The sequence below is a fragment of the Alligator mississippiensis genome, chromosome 7 (genome assembly GCF_030867095.1).
Source record: "Alligator mississippiensis isolate rAllMis1 chromosome 7, rAllMis1, whole genome shotgun sequence".
Classification (NCBI taxonomy): Eukaryota; Metazoa; Chordata; order Crocodylia; family Alligatoridae; genus Alligator; species Alligator mississippiensis.
The window spans coordinates 60,886,301-60,905,691 of NC_081830.1; the positions used below are offsets into that span (position 1 = coordinate 60,886,301).

At 42.8% G+C, this 19,391-nt stretch overlaps 1 protein-coding gene across 1 annotated transcript; it reads left to right on the forward strand.

The window, feature by feature from the left end:
* Window positions 1–1,095: 1,095 nt before the first annotated feature.
* Window positions 1,096–16,199, forward strand: LOC102569985 (mast cell carboxypeptidase A). Its single transcript, XM_006258045.3, has 11 exons — window positions 1,096–1,204; window positions 1,293–1,368; window positions 3,751–3,875; window positions 4,863–4,965; window positions 5,397–5,498; window positions 8,635–8,736; window positions 9,307–9,417; window positions 10,617–10,707; window positions 10,876–11,078; window positions 14,088–14,172; window positions 15,844–16,199. Exons 1-11 carry the CDS (start codon window positions 1,134–1,136, stop codon window positions 16,029–16,031), a joined length of 1,257 nt encoding a protein of 418 aa, XP_006258107.1. The 5' UTR covers window positions 1,096–1,133; the 3' UTR covers window positions 16,032–16,199.
* Window positions 16,200–19,391: the final 3,192 nt, after the last annotated feature.

Genomic DNA, 19,391 nt, shown 5'->3' on the forward strand with positions numbered 1-19,391 from the left:
CCTATATAAACATACTACAATGAGATGATAAACTCTGTGCCAATGAGTTTACATGTTTGTCATTGGCATAGAAGAAGAGAATTTGGTTCAATGCATTAAAACTTCAGTTTAGTTTGTCTAGTAATCCAGATGGGATGAAAATGCTCAGCAGTGAATGAGGACATATTAGAGGCTTGCTCAACTGAGAGAAATGCCTAAACAAGGCTCAGTTCCACAGCATACATTTAGCAAAGAAAATGAGTAGCTGACCTTAGGATTAGCATTGACAATGTGCTCAAACCAAATAAGAGATAAGTGCACATGTGATAAAGACAAATAAGTATGCTCACATGTGATGCAAGGAGAACAATCAGGCAGATCTTGAATGATAAGTTTTGACATTATTTGAAGGCAGTTGAGATTTCTGAGAAGCAGAAATTTTCCATTATACGAAGATAAAATTTCAGCCAAGTAAAGGTCCAGGGCCTAACCCTGCTCCTAGTTAAGGCAATGCAAACCAACCATTGTCCTTATAGACCCAGGATCTGATCCACCTCTGCCAAAAGACTGAATGTAGAAACAAACACATGACTGAAATGGACATGTTAAAACAGTCCCAAGTGGGGGCCCACTAGACATCTGATGAAAAAATCTAAATTAAAGTGTGTCCTGTTTAATATGTCTGTTTCTTACAGACTAGTGATAAATAACTCCCATTGACTTCCAAAAAAAATTTGCATGTCGAATTGTATTATCCAATTCTGGGCAAGACTCTAATATATAGATGTAACTCCATACAGGTAACTTGCTTTTTATAACATGGCATGAAGTTGGCATTCGTACATGAGCTAAGGAGACTTCTCATGAAGTATGAGTTCTAACCATCATCCACAAGCTGCCCCGTAGCTGGTTATGTCAGGGTTAAATACTGGGGATCACCCAAAATAGACATAGCGCTCTTTCCGCAACTGATCTTAAACCATTATTATGAGTCTTAATTACTTTATTAAATATGCATATAGGTGTGGCATAAGTCCCCCAAAAGAACTCTGTCTGATCCAATAAAACCTCAAGAGGAAATCAGCTGTTTCTGGAATGATAAGCAGCACAGCATAAAGAAGACGGACTGTACTTGCTACAGAGAAAGAAGAAACATGAAGCGTATTGTGCCTTCAGGCTTGATTGTAGCTATCTTTGCTCTTGTTTCTGCTAGCTCTTTTGACAGGTAGAATACGCTTGCTTTAACTGAACCTGGCTATACCTGGTTTTGATGCTCAAATCTCTTACCCATTTCTTTTCTTTATGTTTTGAAGAGCGAAGGTATTTCGTGTGAAGCCTCAAAATGAAAGACAAGTGAAGTTTATAAAGGACCTAGCCAGCATTAAACAGGTGAGAAATTTTACAACATGGGCCATCTAATGACGCTTTTGTTTGTTGAAGCTATTTTCAAATAATATTGCATACAGTGTGTCAAGGTCACGTTCAAGACCATACAGATATGAAATGAGATAAGTGACTTGTAGCTCCAGGAGCTTGCAATATACTTTAAAAACAGATAAAAGACAAATTTTGTTTTAAAGTATATGTACCCGGCTTGCTGTAAATTCAAAGGAGGCTGCAATCAAAATTTTGATGACTTAGGATGGCATGCTACACTTGGTATGGACCCACATTCACCTTTTGTATCACCACAAAAACAAATGTAGTATCCACCTATAACACCACAAAAATCAGAGATATACCACGGAACCCTTCCTCTTTCAAAGTGCTACAGAGGGACGGTTATGCGGGGTCTCAGACTCTCAGCATCTCACAGCCCTCAACTCTCCCTGCCCACTCAAGGGAAAGGGAGGAATAGAGTGGCTGGCTCCCTGATAGCTCACCCAGATGTGGCAAGTTGTCAAGAAGCCCTGTTAGAACCTCGTAGCCACCACCATGACAGCACCAACAACAATGTATTTGAAAAGCCCTGAATCCCACAGAAATGAGCAACCCAGTAACTTCATTGAATGATTCCCTTTCCATAGTCCTAGACAATGCAACAACTCAGTGACATGAGAAGGGGAGGGAAGGAGCAGGACACAAAATTTCCCAACAATACTGGACAGATTTCCAAGCTGAAATGGAACTGGAAGTATAATGAGCCCACACCCTTGCCAATTCCTGGAAAAACACTTCTATTTCTAGATGCAGTGATTCAAAGGCAACCACTTTCCAGCAACTACTTAAGATTTAAGTTAACATGAGAATTCCTATACATACGAAAGTAGTGTAACTAGCATTTCAATATTATGAAACATGTTGCACTGTAACAGTTTCAATGCTGCTTTTCTTAAGGGTCTCTAAAAAATCTAGTGATCAGTCATAATACTGTACTGTGTTATCACAAGAACTTTAGCCTAAAACAATTTCTGCCAGGAACACGGGAAACAAAAATAGATAAATAATTAATTTGCTTTCAGTGCACTCATCGTTCCACAGTAACCATGTATGGGTGTCCAATAGCTTTATAAGGTAAAAATGTAAAATAATTTGAAAGCTATGCAGTGCTTCCTTTAATGTTATATGGCTTCAGAGGCAGTGACAAGCTGACAGTGTTCTTTATGCTGCAGTTTTAGACCTTACAAAAGCTTTGTAAATATACAAAAATAGGTATGAGTAAGTAACTTAAGTAAGTCTGTAGGTAACCTAAATAAAGAAAATAGGACCAATTTGTAATCAAAATGAAGTGTTTATGCTGGAAAAAAATTCTAACCCCCCCCAAAAAACCGACAAAATAATCTCTCCCCCCCAAGAAAGCCTCTACAGCTACTTAATACTGAGCTAAACTGGACCATATTTTAGGAGAAAAAAAAGAAAAGATTTAGAATGTAAGCCCATGAAAGTTTGAGAATGATGCCCTTTAAATTGCATGTGAACTACATCCCTATGAAAGAATCATTAATTTTGACATGCCTAACACTTTATTATAAACTATACTGGTAGAAATTGAGTGCTGTTCTTTTAAATAATTGTCTACTGTGAGCCTGCCCTTCCTCCTATTGAAGTCAATGGCAAAATTCCTGTTCTAAAAATAGTAAAGCTCAAAAAAATCCCAGTTTAGTAAGGGATTTTACTATAATTATTAAGAGTGCTACAAAAAGACAAAAAAATCATAAGAAATGGTGCACCCTTTTCAGAAAGAAAAGGGATACATTTCAGATTTATCCTGTGTGCTTGGAAATTAAGAACCTTCACCAACTCCTATCAAAATTAATTGAAAGCTATTCACCAACTACAATGGCAGTTGAAGCTGGTTTGTAATACATTTTTAAAATGGGCAGACAAGTGGGGGAAAATATTGGTTATGTTATTTTCATTTCTTAAAGACAGTCTTGCATGTGTCCTAAAATGCATGTTTGGCATGATAGGAGCAATACCAGAGCAGCAACTTTCTCCTCTAAGCTTTACTTTGTTTTCTTAGGAAGCATTTCAAGAAAATATCAGGGGTTTACTTTTAATCAAAACTGAAAATTTTTCCAGCTATGGTTTAGCATTGTTCTTATTGAATACTCAACCCCAGGGCACTTGACAACGGCTCTTCATGGCAAACTCACTAACTTCTGAGATGGTTCTATTCTCCAAATAATATAAAAATAAGGCTATTTATCCGCAAAACTAAAACACTGGACTACAGTGGTTCCTTTGAGCACTAAACAATCATCATTTACAAGTGGATGATTGACTTGAATACCTACTAAAACATGTTATATTGAATTGTTCTCTATGCAGCTTGACTTCTGGCACCCAGATTCAGCCCTTCATGTAGTTACTCATATGGAGGTGGATTTCCATGTCAGTGCAGATCAATCCAGAGCTGTCCAGACTTTCATGGAGCAGAACAGAATACGATACGAGTAGGTATTACTTAACCTTTCAAGAGTATTGGAGAGTAATAGGAAGCTGTCTGGAGACTGAGAGTCTTTTGGAAGGACGTTTTTTTTGTACAGAGCCATTAAAAACCATTATGTCTGTTGCAGCCCACTCAAACAAGAAATCCTTAAATAGAAATAGTATAGATAAGTGCTATCATATGTACAGGGATCCAGGTTTTGAGTTCTTAGGTTTGAGCCTGAGTTTTCCTAAACCATAGCTCATATTTTCTATAGTATTATCATGTCACAACAACAAAGGTTCCTGATCATGTACAGTGGTCATGCACATCTTACCCTGGAAGCTAGAGCCATGGATGATCTGTTCCTTTGAACAACCAGGGCTATAGCATACCAAGAGGGACATCCAAAAAATTAGAAATTTGAACAATCATCAGTTTGTTCGTATCAGTCACACAAAGAAAATGACTATTACCAGGACTACTGTGAGACTTCTTTATAACTGGCTGCTAATGCTTCAAAATTCTGAGTTCAAATAGTCTGTGAGGTCTCTTTCCATTTGTATATTACTCCAGAGAGAAAGAGCAGTCCAGTTACAGCATTAGACCATGATTTAGGAGTCCCAAGGCTTAATTCTTTACTCCAGCCCAACATTCTCCTTTAAGAGGAGGCTAGACGAACACCTTGCCGGAGTCGTTTGACCCCAGTACTCTTTCCTGCCATAGCAGGGGGTCGGACTTGATGATCTGCTCAGGTCCCTTCTGACCCTACCAACTATGAAACTATCCCATTGACTCCAAACAAGTTATTTAGTTTCTCTGTGCCTCAGATACCCATCTGTAAAACAGGGACAATATTACCACCCCTGCCTGACAAAGATGCCATATGGATAAAGAATGTCATGGGCTCAGAGGCTATGGTAGTGTAAACATGTCTCTACTTTAGAAACATTTCCTATGATACTTAATTTTCAAACTAGCATACATTTATGTATTATCATGTGTCATACAGAGTGTTATTACATAACCTGCAAGAGGAGATTGAAAAACAGTTTGATGGCAAGAAGAATTTTACTGCTGGACACTGTTACACAAAATACAACAGCTGGGATACGGTATGGAACAGTTTGTGCATTTAAGGAAATAATCTCTCTCTCTCACACTGCTGCATAAATCCCTCTGGTAGGATTTGAAGAGGCTATACACAAGACATCTGCCTTTTGTGTGGTATGAAACTCCATTCTACATGGGTTTATCATGGGCAATGGGGTTTGTGGATGGGACGTTGTAGGTGAAGGTGAGATTGCAGAATTTGTTACTAAGCAGATCTTCTAGTCTTACCTACAGGGAAATCAGTGCAGAAACACAACAAGGGAAGTGGGACTGAGAAGCCATTCCAGTCTACCGGTAGCTTCTATCTAAGGAGGTTCTCTACTACCCCAGGGTGATGCAAGAAAAATAGGGAAAAGATTCCTCCACTTTTTTACACTCTAAATCTTGTCATCTGAGACTGGTTCAAATGACCACATGTTGTTTTTTAATCTAGATTGCTGCCTGGACTGCTAGAATTGCTAAAAAGTATCCAAAACTGGTCTCTCGCATTGAAATTGGAAATACTTTTGAACAGCGGCCAATGTACCTCCTTCAGGTATAAATGTCTTTTCAGTTAAGTTATACAAAGTCATGATGGGTGGCTAAAATCATAGATGTTATCCTGGTTTTCTCTGTTTAAAAATCATGCATTCTCTAATTTAACACCCCCCCCCAACTTCTCTAATTAAAAACCCCCAAATCCATTTTTTCCATGATTAAAATGAAATGCCACTATATCTAGGTATCAATTGAACACAATATTTTATTAATATAGTTATGATTTTAAAGCATTTTGGAAGCATACCAGTGCCTCAATTACTATAATAAAATAAATTCTAAATACCTATAAGTGTTGGCATTTGATTTGGGGTTTTTATCATGGAAAAATCAGAGCTCCCCTGCTCCCTTTGCTCACCAGGACATGGGTCCAGCAGCAGCTGTCCCTGCTGCACTGCTTTGTGGCACTGTGCAGCCCTGATACGCCAGTACCCTGCCAATGCCATTACCCCTCACTCCCAAGCCACAACCCCCCAGCCCTGCTGGTGCCCCTCACTCCCAACCCACATGCCCCTGGCCCTGCTGGTGCTTCTCACTCCCCACTCACAGCCTCCCATGCCCTACCAGCCCTGCTAGAGTGGGCCCCCAGCTGCCATGGCTATGGAGCCAGGGACCCAGGTCCACAACCCCCTGCCCCTCCAGCAGCACCTAAGCCCTGGCTGCCACCCATGGGTGGTGGCAGCTACTGTGGCCCAAGGAGAACACAAAAACTGGATCCCCCTCCCCCACAGGGCTGGAGCAGAGCACATGGGGAAGGGATGTGGCTACTGTGGCTTAGGACTCCCACCCTGCTACCCTTCCCCCTGGGGCCTCCACAGTCCAGTGAGTGGGACCCAACATGGCAGAGTAGGGTAGGGCAGGGAGGCTTGGTGCTGCCGCCAAGAGCCCTGTGCCACCATAGCGAGGTGCTCCCTGCCTGCCTGGCAGCAGTGAGTAGCACAACTCCATCCTGGAACCCCTGCTGCTGCCAAGCAGACAGGTCATATGGCATCCATATGGCCTCACCATGGCTGCAGGGGGCTCCTGGCAACAGCACCAAGCCTCCCGGTCTTACTCGGCCCTGATGCACGACCTGCTGTGTCATGGAGGCCCCAAAGGGAAAGCAGCAGGCCAGGGAGCTCCAAGCCTGCAGCAGGCAGCTTGCATTCACCCTCACCCCATGCACAAATCTGGGGGGCATGTGCTCCCTATCCCTCCCTCCCTCCCCACCCCCACCCGGGAGTGCATGCAGTGGCAGGGAGCCAGCCTCCCTAATGCCCCCCAGACAAACCACCTGCAGCTCCATGCCACTCCCCGCCCAGGCCCTGCAGCCACACATTCCTGCCCAGGCCCTGGGCCTCAAGCCCCAGGCCCCAAGCACCATCCTGGCCAGGCAGTGCCTCCAGCCCCAGCCCTACCCAATTCCCTCTCTCCTTCCTTCACTATGGGGCCCTCAATACCCCTCCCCCCTAGACTTACCTGTGGGAAGCTGCCGGAGCTGCTCACCACGCTGCCTGGCTGCCATGTGCATGTATGCGTCCACTGCCTGATTGCCCTCCTCCTGCTGCCCCCAGCCCTTTGCAGGATGGAACTCTGCCAGCCTGCAGGGGGAAACCACCCATTTCCCTTGTTTTTCTCCTTGAAAGAAGAAAATCCTCATTTTACGGTGTTTTTCCATGGCAAATGGAAAACCCAGATCCCTGGTTATCAATCAATTAAGTTGAAAATAGTAAATTGGTGATACTGCTCCAGGGATTAAATATACAATACTGGGATGACGAGAAATGCAAAGGTGTAACAAGGTCTTCCAGCATACAGGGCAGGGGGAGCACTGGATATGCTGACCTCTGAAGAGGGGAGGGAAGGAGCAAAGTCTTACCTGCAGCTGCTCTTCAACGAGTGAAGGCTGCTGCTGCTACAGCAGCTTTGGCTTGGGTAGTATCAGGCCCGTAGCCAGGCTCCCTGAGATCCATCCCTGGTGTCCAGTTCACTTCCCCCTCTGATCTAAACATATTACTGGGTGCAGGGCTGTGCTTGCTATGGCAAAAACTCCCCAGGGTTGGGGGGAGCACCATTCTGATCACCCCCTGCTCCCTAGATACACTGCTGGATGTGGTACTACCTTGGCCCAGCTCCCATGCCTAGTGAGGGGCAGCACAGGGTTGTGTACATCATGGTAAAGCACAGGGCTGTGTATGCCAGGGTTGAGGGGGGACGCTGGTGGTGTCTGCTCACCTCACCATAGTGACACTACTGGAGACGTATATTTAAGATAAAATTTACCTTAGAAAGTGCCTAGACATCAATTGCCTTGAAGTTAGGAAATAGCAAAAGTAATACTAGGTTTAAAGTGTCATGTGTGATAAAAGACCGTAAATAGACAAATAACAACCAATACCAAGTGCATTCATATAGCATCTTAAATATAATCTAGTCACTAAATACCTCTCAAAGCTATACAAAAATCCACAGATCTGCAGGTCTTTTGTGAGTAGTGGGGACTTGTATCACATGGATATTTTCCAAGAGGTGCAGAAAGGAACAAGTGTTGATCTCCCTGGGAACATGCAGATGCTCCTCCACTGAATAGCAATCTGGAATTTTGTGACTGAGGGTGACAGCATATGAATGCAGGACAAGCCACTTTTCATTAGGCCCTCACATATTGAGACTTAGCTATCCAATATGGAGTTGTTCTCTGTGAAATAACATTTCCAATCAAATCGCAATTCTATGGCAGAGTAGAAAGGCATCAGAAAGGTAAGACTTAGTGAACGAGAGAACAGCGTTCTAACAGCATACAACATGTTAATGAACTACATTCCCAGTGGTCCAGAATTCCTGGTTTTTCCAGGAATATCTAGCTTTTTCAGAACTTACATTTTATATATGTAAAAATGATCATATATTTTCAGTCTAAATGAATTTAGGTAAAGAGAAAATAAAAACACAAAAAGGACTAGCAAAGTTTTCAGAAAGTAGCATGTACATCATGATGCATCAACTGGCAATTGCTTTAGAAAACCTCCCATATGAAATTTAAAGGAATGGTACACAAAAAATGAAAATCTTCTACAGATGAAGATACAAGCCCTGAAGTTTAATGGAGGAACAGCTCCTCCCAGAGGAAGTAACATCTTTATCTTTGAAAGCAGGTTGGGAAGGTGAGTGGTAGAAAGAAGACCATCTTTATGGAGTGTGGGATCCATGCACGCGAATGGATCTCACCCGCATTCTGCCAGTGGTTTGTGAAGCAGGTCAGTAAACTCAGTTATATTCAGAAAGCCTCTTGCCCTGATATTGCTAGGAGTCATATTCTGATCCACTTCCTTTGCAATCTGGGGGCTGAACTGGAGCTGTCTAGCTAAACTATGTCTAGTAACCCTGAAGTTGTATTCCTATGTGAGAATGAGTGCAACAGGAGCAAACCAAACTTTTTCCTGTAGTAGGCAAGTGGAACATGGCAGACTCCTCAGTCACCATGCCCCACAGAATGTAATAAGCATGATGCAGGAGAAAAAAAGGGTGCCAGTTTAGCGTTGTAATCATACTCTCATATGGCTGTTTTGAAGGCCAAGCAAAAGAAGCAAGCTGTGCATATGAGCCACCTGAACAGGACTCTAGTCTAAATTAAAAGACAAGGTCATAATGAAAGAAATGCTTGCAATTGCTTGGCATAGGTTATCTCAAACTGCTTGTCTATTGAAACTCATCATCTCTAGTTTATGCCCTCATTGATTTATTGGGTAATTTGGGTCCGTCTTCAAGAACATAGTAGTGGAACAGCTTGGCATTAAACTATATTTCTGTGTACATCTCGCTTACAGGCTACCAGAACCTATGGAAAGGACAAGACCATGACATACCTGCTAGATAATTTGAACTTCTACGTTCTCCCTGTGTTCAACATTGATGGCTATGTGTGGACTTGGACTAAAGTATTGCCTACCTTTGGCTATTTTCTATACTTTCTGCAGCTTAGCTCTCAAGATTCATTGAAGTCCCCATTAAAAAAAAAACCCTCTAAGTTATACTCTAAAGAATAATAGCTTAAGGGTCCTTTGAGAGAGCGAGTCCCCATTAAAAAAAAAATCTCACTCTCTCAAAGGAGTCTTAAGCTATTATTCCTTAAAGTATAACTTAGATCAATACTTTAACAACCTGTATAATAGACAGCCAAAAAGAAAAAAATCCCCTTAGATTACAGATCATTCCGTCTAGTGCAGATCGCATTCAAGTCTGTGAACCAAATAATTTTCCATGTGAAAGGTCAAGGCCTGATTTTAGTTCATGTCACTGAAAATACTTTTAAAAAACATACATTTAGGTGAGGCAACAAGGCTTGACTAAGGTCTTTCATATAATGTCAGCCCATCAGTAACCCTCTTTGAAGATGAGGAAATGGATGGCTTTGGCACCTCCTGCCAATAACAAGATGGAACTCCACACTGCTCTTTAACAGGAAAGACTATTTATGATAACCCAGAAGAGGATATACCTAATCCACACCTATACCAGTCCACCAACCCCTACACCAGTCTAAATGAAGGGCACAGAGGAATTGTGAGCATTATTATATCTGTGGATGACAAACTATGTTTCAGTGCCTAGCTTGCCTGTGCAGGGTATATTCCATCTTCTTATACATAGCCAAATTATATAGGTCTGGAATAGATGGGGAGTGTATGAATTTCACCCATTAACAATTGTTTCTCAAATACGATAGATTGCAGTCCTCAGGACTTTATTTGCAGTCACATCAGGGTCTGTGTTTATAGTTACTTGAAAGCATTAAATGTACTCAGCTGGGAACTGCAATCCAAGCAACTGCAAAAAGAAATGCCTACTCTAATTGTTAGTCTCACTACTTATGCATTGTAGACATAAGGTGCAATTCAAGTGTTCAAAACTCAAACTGACATGAGGTACGTTCATTAGATGTGTAGTCCCAGCAGACTGCTTTTCCTTTGACTAATATTGTCTTTTATTCTGAAGATGAAAGTCTTTGTGTTAACTGTCTGGATTTTAGCTTAGATCTGAATCAATCTTTACCTCTCAGACTAAACCCAATCTGACCAAATAAGTAAAATGAAGTTCTGTATTTGGGTTCAAATACTTCAAGCACTTTGTTTTGTAGGATCGCTTATGGAGAAAAAATCGTTCCAATAACTCTAACACCGACTGCATTGGTACAGACCTGAACAGAAACTTTAATGCTGCATGGGGCAGTAAGTAACTTAAGAGAAGAAAGGGTGAGGAAATTAATCTGTATGAGTAGACTGGTGACCTGGGTTATTTTATTGGTCATTGAAAATGAGGGACTTCATTACTCCAATTAACAATTTACTGCATTTAGGCTGTAAGCCAAAGAATAATAATGCAAATCTTATTTACAGCTGTTGGTGTCTCAGATGATCCATGCAATGACATCTATTGTGGAACTGCAGCAGAGTCTGAGAAAGAAACTAAAGCTGTGGCCACCTTCATTCGTGAGAACCTCCACTCCATCAAGGGGTACCTGACCATCCATTCTTACTCTCAGATTTTGTTGTTCCCTTACGGCTACACTTCAAGAAAAGCACCTAATCATGATGAACTGGTATGTTAAAAAATGAAAGTAGACCTAGTTTGATGGCTGAATTTTTCTTCATCAAATATTGCCTTTTTCTAGTATTTGAAATTTTCACCAGTACGGTTTTTGTTTTCTTTATTTCTGAATGTTCCACTTTTTGATGAAGACAGTCAAAAGTTTGGAAGGATTTTCTTTTCAGTTTGTCTTTTTTTTTCCTGGCTAAAAGGAAATAAAAGCATTAAAAGAGCAGAAAAAATAGGGTAATGAGGGAAAAGTAAAACAAACATTTTTAAAATATATATTTTTATGAACCAAATCAAAAAGCAATTTCTGTTCAAAACCTGTGGAATAACCACCTCAAATTATTTGCTATTTTCTATCCCCCACTTTATTTCCAGCCAGCTCTGCTACCCTTTTGCATATATAAGTCAATCAGTACCTGACTGACTTGGGTACAAAGCTGCAGTCACCATTAACCTTTTCTCTCAGGTTCATTGCCAAGCTTCACAAGCTTCAAACTGAACCTTCTCTAAATGCCTACCTGATACAGAAGAAAACAAAACCAGCCTCTCCAACACAAGTGGTGAACCCCAGTTACTTAACTAGGAGCCTACCACCAAGCCAATGGTTATTAGATTACCTAGAAATATAAATATGCTTTTCTAATCAACCCATTGCTGCAGGTTCTGATCTTATGGGCTGATCTACAGGAAACAACCCTAGGGGCAATGGTATATTTCAGCCTAGGGTCAATCTTTACCTTCCGGAAATCTTGTTCCAACAAAATGGAATAGCCAGAATCCGCCAGATGAAAACCAAATTACACTGCTAATTAACTGATACCTAGACATTTAGATAGAGGCTAACTACCTATGTTAGTCTGAAGTTAGGCAGAAGGTAGGGTAAATATGCTCCTTATGTATAAACTAAATTCCAGAAAGCACAAGCCTTCATGAGCTAAAGTTCATTTCAACAAATGCTGCAATGCAGTCATGTGAAGTCGGTTCATGAAAGCTTGTCCTCTCTATATATTTAGTTGGTCTATAAGGTGCATATCTACCCTGGCTTCTGCCAATCATTTAGATATCAGTCTAAATGATGCCCTGTCCAACTTGTGCTCGATTCAGCCCAGTGACTTAGGGATAAAAGGGCCAAAGACACTTTTGCACAACTCTAGACCACATAAACGCAAACAGAATAACACTGGAGGACACAAGGGACTCAAGGAAACACATTCAGAAGTATCCATATCCCATTACCTATCCCATCTGCAATGTTAGGCTGCTTATACATGTGTTTGTTGGTGTTTTAATTAGAATGTGCTGAAAGATTAACTGAGTCTGCTCTGCATTCTAATTAGACCACTGCTGCATTGCTACAGCTTCATGTGTATTAAGCCCCCACACATTTTTAATGAGGTTGAATGAGGTTTAGAAAAAGCATCCCATGGCCATTGTTAAATGCATGGGGGCTTAATACACATGACAGGGGGATATTTTAATTAGAGCGGTTGCCCAGGAACCACTCTAATTCAAATGCCACCCCCCCCAAGCATGTGTATAGGCAACCTTTAAAACCAAACTAATTTCATTTGAAACTGATAACCAATGGGGTTAGTCCTATAAGAACATATATGCTTTAGAACAGGGGAGAGCAAAATACTGCCCATAGGCCAGATCCAGCCCACCAGGTCATTCTATTAGGCCCCTCCAAAAAAAATTATTACTGGCCCATGGCTGCCCATCTGAAAGCCTCATGTGGATGCACCAAGCATGATGGTGTGCAACTGGACAAATGATGAGTAGGGAGGGGAGCTCCTGCCTGCAGGAGGAGTGAGTGGGTATGGGGTTTGTGTGTGAATACATGAAGGGGGTGGGGTTTGTGGATGGGTGCATGCTCCCTCCCCTTCCCCCCCCCGCAATAACACACAGCCCCTGTTGCCAGAGGCAGCAGCTGCAGTGCTGGGAACCCCATGTGCTAGCATGGAGCCAGCCCAGCCCGATGGCAGACAGTTCCCAGAAGGAGAGCCATGGGGAGTTGCATACCATTGGGCTGGGCAGGCTTCATGCTGCCATGTGCAGCTCCCCACTGGAATGCTAGAAGCCCCGCATGGAGCCACAGAGCCAGTCCACCCTGGTCCAATGGTGCACAGCTCCTGCCTGCAGTGCCAGAAGTAGCATGTGGCGGCATGAAGCCAGCCTGGTTAGGACCAAAGGCATGTACCACTGGGGCGGGCCAGCTTCCTGCTGCCACATGCAAATCCTAGGACTCAGCTGGACCCGCACACTGCCAAGGGGCTGTGCCTGCCACGGACCATGAGCGCCCCAAGGGCTTGATGCCTGCTGCTGCCACCAGCAACAGGGGCTGTGAGCCATGGAGGGGGGAGACATGTGGCAGGGGGCCCACACCCACCCACCAACACCGCAACAAATCCCACGCACACCACCCCACAACCCACACGCACCCACACACACCCACAAATCCAACCCACCCCCCAACCACAATATACAAATGTAAGACTTTATTTTGAGCTATTATGCAATCACCTCTATATACACTATGCAAATGCAAGTACATCGAGACAAAAATCCTTTTTGAAATAAAATTAAAATATGTTATAGTAGATGTTTGTGATTTTTAGTTTATAATTTTTTTTCTGGCTCAAAGACGGCAAACCCCCAAAAGGAGTACTTCCAGGAGGCAAGGGGAGAGACTTCTGGTGGCAAAGGTCAGGGGCTAAAGGGTGGGACTTCCGGTCCCAAGATGGCAATTAGGGGGCAGAGCACTTGTCAAGGGGCAGGGCTACCCTTGACAGCTCACCAAAAGTCATTAAGCAGCCCTCCAGCCAAAATAATTGGCCACCCCTGCTTTAGAAGGTGGCCGGGCTCCCCAGGAGTTTGAGCAAAAGGAGCTGATGTTCCTGTTAAGATGTCAGAATTTGTTGGCTAAATAAATATGCTTTTGGGATGCTTGCTCAAAGTACTTAAATCTCTCCAAAACTAGCTTTCACTGACAGACTGTCTTCCTTTTAAAAAGAATAAAGTTGCTGAGGAGGCAGTGGAAGCTTTGTCCAGTATGTATGGCACAAAATATAAATACGGAGTATCAGCCACTATAATCTGTAAGTATTTCAGTCCATCCTCTTTTCAGTGTCCTTATAAATGTCATTGTTACTGCAACCAGCTCACACCCAGGCTGTTTAGCAATTCCTGACACGAGGAGAAGCAAGGTCCTGGTATGAAACTGTGCATATGGGGAGGGGAGTATCAGGGTTGAGGGGTGAAGATATAACCCTGGAAAGTACCAGATTCAAGGTTTACAATACCAAGAGCCAAGGTTCAAGACAGCAGGCTGAGGGAACAGGAAACCAAGGATGAAGAACCAGGACTAGGAACAAGGAATCAGGCATGCTGGAAGTATCTCCCCCATACCAAAAAGAAGCTATTGTGTTATGAATCCACCAAGAACTGAAAGGGCTGCAGCCTATATGCCACAACCTCACTCAGGCACTTGATAGGAGCTAGTTGAAGGCATTCCAACAACTAGCAGCCAATTCTACCCAGGCTATCAGGGCCAGCTGAGGCTTGTCTGGTGAGAGTGAGGTACTCTTTGTCCAATCAAACACATACCTGTATGGTGTTTCTTGCCCCTCAATAAAAGAATAAGGATTTTCTTTTTTCTCATGTAGGAGCAGTCCATGTAAAGAGAATCACATTCCCCTGGCCCAGCTGTTTCATAAGTACTAAATGCAGCATTTCTAAGACCTCCATTGAGTTTCTGATGTCAGACTGAGATATAAATGCTACATTTCTTCCATGTTTGCCTCAGTCGATTAAGAATAGTGGGAAGTTACATGAAAATTATAACACCAGAAACTGACCAATATTCAGAATAGCCAAAAAGGAAGAGGGATTGTCTGCTATCATCAGGCAAAGAATAAAGTAGCCAAACTGATTCTTTATTATTCATTATCTGTATTATTGTAGCCCCTAGAAACTAGAATCTTACACTTGCAGTAAGATTTAGGATCCAAAATGTATTTTGGTCTGCAAAAACATTTTACTATGTACTCCTAACATGTATGTTTGCAAATTTAGGAATAGTAAGGAAAAGCAATAGCTTCACCCAATAAGTTTACTGAGCAAAAGCTCCATTTAAAAAAGAACTTCAAGGGTCTAGTATATAGTAGAGGACAGCGAGGCATAAGATTTGTTTACTATTTGTACCATTTGAATGTCTTTAGTAATGGGTGAAATTACAATTACCAATTTGCAAGTCTGTCACTATAAGAAGTATGGATCATATTAACAGACACTGTCAAGTAACTGTGGCAGTTACTATGTAACTCTTACATAGCCTTAGGTTAATTTCAAGCTTCTAATCTATTAAACTATTAGTTCTTGATGACCTCCCCATCCCTCTGGCACACACATACCCTTTCATTTAACAGGACACCTTGATGTTTTTCATCACAATTTTCTCCCCCACAAAAAGTGATGCTTTACTTTAAAGTCTGCATGCCCCCACACCAAGCCCAGTGCATGCCCAGAAGAGGCACTGTATTAACTGGGCCCAGCTCATTCAACAGCTGTATAGATTGGGTGCTTCAATGGGGCTTTTTTGGCTCTTTTATCTAATAACTAATTCAATCACCTTTAGATAAAAGCTCCAAAAGCCCTGCTGAAGCACCCGATCTATACTGCTTCTTCTGGTAAAGCATGGGGTTTGAGGGGTTTTTTCACTATCAGCAGCCTTTAATACTAATTATACCTATCTTTTTATGTTTCTACAGACCCTACTTCTGGTAGCTCTGGTGACTGGGCTTATGATGAGGGGATCAAATACTCCTTTGGTTTTGAGCTCCGTGACAGGGGCAAATATGGTTTTCTTCTCCCTCAATCTAAGATAAAGCCAACCTGTAAGGAAACTATGCTGGCAGTAATGCATATTGCCAAGTATGTCCTCAATCATGTTTCCTAAAATATTTTGCTATATGACAGACCATATATTTCGGTAGAAGAGCTTGATTTTTATTCCCTTCTGAGCCTCTTTCCTTTCATAGAACAAGAAGAAAAACAGCACCCATTCCTACTATTTGTTGACCTACTGCAGATGATTACAAACAAATAAAATCAGTTTTCAGAAATAGCCAATGACTAAGTTCCAGCATACCAATAGTACTGAGCATTTTTCATTCATAAGCTTAGATTTCCTCAGGTACTTACTGTGCAGGCCGGGAGCGGTCCGAGGCCCTCGGGGGCGCGGCGCGGGCTGTGGCCAGCAGCCCTGGCACGCGGGTCGGGGAATGCAGGCCGGCGGACTAGAATTAGGCACGGACGCATAGCGGTTGATTAAAGATTATTTTACTTACACCGTAGATGGTCGCGGTGCAGGCAGGAAAACTTGCTTGAGTTGCAGTTACAGACAGGAAAGAAGAAAAGCGGACAAGAGTTCCTTCCACGCGAACCTCTAGCCCAATCCGGTTGAAGGCTCTAAACACACGAGCCCGTCGTGTCAACCGAAGAAAACAACTCGGAGAAAGAGCTCCGGATTCACTCACATGAAGTTTGCTAGGCTCCGTGGAACTTGCGCGCAGGGAAGGGGTTCGTCGAGGGATCGTTCGGCGACAGGGAGAGGCCAGAGGTTGATCAGACCCCTATAGCCTTCTTAAGGTACACGCTGGGTCCAATAGGCTCCGCAGCGCTTAGGGTTCTTCACAAGACGTGAAGCCCTCCTCCTCCAGATGGTTGTGGAGTCCTCCCTTGCGGGGTTCTCCTCGGAGTTCTCCAACTTGGGCGGAAACCGCTCAAGCCTCTTATACGGCTAGCAAGCCAATCGCTAGCCGCCATGTGGGAATAATTTAGAACTGGCCAATAGTGGGACACAAATTTGCATGTGGGTGGCAGGAACTCCTTTGCACCGTGCATTTCTCTTTGCAACTAAGAAATGCACCCTGCAAAGAAAGCTCCAAGTGGCAGGAAATAATTTAGCAGTGCCGAAGCGCACACACACCAAATCACACCCTTGGGTTGTGACACTTACGTACACACACCAAAGATCAAGCACACAAGTAGTCCCATTGACATCCAGTCATTAATTAGCAGAGCTCATTGGAAAACAAAGTGTAAGCAGGTCACTTACCCTGCTGCCTTAAAAAGGTAAGTGAGCCCTGTTTCCAATTTCTCAGGCCAATTTACTTTTCATCACAACAGCCTTCAATGCACAATACAGCACAACATAGACCTCTCATTTCCAGACATTAGGAGAGGGACAGTTTAGCTCTGGCTTCCTGTCAGCCAGCCCTCCTGGAATTACAAAATCTCTTTGTGGTCCCACCCTCAATAGCTGGCCATCACTTTGAGCTGACTCCCAGCCAGGCAGACTGTTACAACTGACCACCTGCAGCCTAATTCTGAGCCCTTGAGGGGCCAAGCACCTCCTTACACAAAGCATTTATCTAAAAAACACTTTTTGTAGAAATATTACATTTTCAATTTCCCTTTTACAAAAAATGAGATAGGCAAAGAGCACTTAGGTGGGCCGGGGCCACTGAGCTACTCAGTGGCAATGATCGGATTTAAAACTGGTATTCAGTCCCTGGTATCAGGCAGAGCTGACAATGTAACTATAAGAAATTAATGGTGTTTGTATTCTTGAAAGAAGATGATTCAATCATGCTCTTGGTTCTAACTTTCTAGCATTAAAAAAGAATGAGTGAAACTTCCTTTTAATTGATCACATTTCAAAGCTTGTTCCTCCCCAAAGATTCTCATACATTTCTTTTGAATCTTTCCAAAGGCAGGAAAATCCAAGCACCTGTTTCAATATCTTACTTCTGACTCCAGATTCCACTCTGTTGTCTCTTGCATGTTGGGCTGTAGGACTCGCATGCCATGGACTACATTTTTAATCCAGTACAAATATAAAGTTCAGATAACTTAATGCGCCCTACCCTCCTCCTTGTATGGCACTAGAGAATATTCAGCACACTTTAGTGGAGGAAGAATCACTTCCACAACATGGGAGACTGTGGAAAACTAGGCAGGCTCCTCAGAGTTCAAGGGAGAACAACAGGGACAAATACGCTTTTGCCAACACCTTCCTGTTCTGGCCCTGTGGCTATCGAGCAATTATCCCAATGGGAGTGAATGTTGGCTCGGGCAATACAAGATTTAGCTGTAACTCTGATTTGTGCTTATTTGGCTGATAGAAGTGGAGATGTCCAGTATATACTGCAAACTGCTAGGCTGAGACACCCTTCCCTTCCCTCTAGCCACCCACCCAGTAGGGTGTGTGCAGTGAGGCAACATCATAGTCATCTACGCACAGAAAGCCAGCAAATAAACAAGAGAATTAATGACAAAGAAATCAGACCAAGCACATAGTGAGCACACAACTTGGCCACTGGCAGCTCAGGATCTCAGACGGCAAAGTCTGACATACATGGTGCTGAGCACATGCAGATAAATGCAGCAGCTGCTGAGGGAACTTCTCCTACAGTCTCTTTTTATTCCTTTGGCTGTTGTGGTGTTAGCTGTCGTGGCAGAGTAGCTACAGAGGGTGATAGACAAGTTTACTTCTGTGTTCAGAAAACAGTACATTAGGGACACAATCCTGCAATCACTGATCTCAACAGAAGCTATGCTCGCAGTATGCTCATAGGATCAAGCATTATGAGACTTAACAAGCCTATTACACAGACATATACCCGATGTCCATTCAGAGAAGCCACACGCTTTGAAGATAAAAAAGAATTTTGAGTTGTTAAAAATCAAGGAGCAGCACAAGTGGGAGCCAAAGCTAAGCAGCCATTTATCATGCCAAGTACAAGACAAGGGGCTCAGAGCTGAAGCAAAAGCACTCCCTCATTCTTAAACTATGACGTTAAACGTCCCAAGACATTTGTCATTTGTGCTTCTGTTAAAAAATCTGCCACTGCTTGAGAAATACTTTAAATTGGATCAACAGTGACACCCTGTGGTCAGGTTTTGCCACAACATATGTTCTTACAAAGGATCCTTGCAGACATGTCCATACATTGAAAATAGGGCAGGCTGGCCTCTTAGGGCTCCTACAGACGTGAAGGAGCCTGCTCTGATGCACTGGAAATCCTGTGCTTTGAAGCAGACTCAGTTAATCGAGTCTGCTGGAGCACGAAAACTGATGTGCTCTGGCAGCCTTCTGCGTCATGTGTATCGGTGTCCCCACGCATCCCCGTGCTGAAAAAATGATGGTTGGGTGCTTTGAAATAAAACACGTTTAAAAAGCATTTTTTCAAGTGCCACACCACCATTTTTTCAGTGTGGGGATGTGCAGGGATGCTGATACACATGAACACGT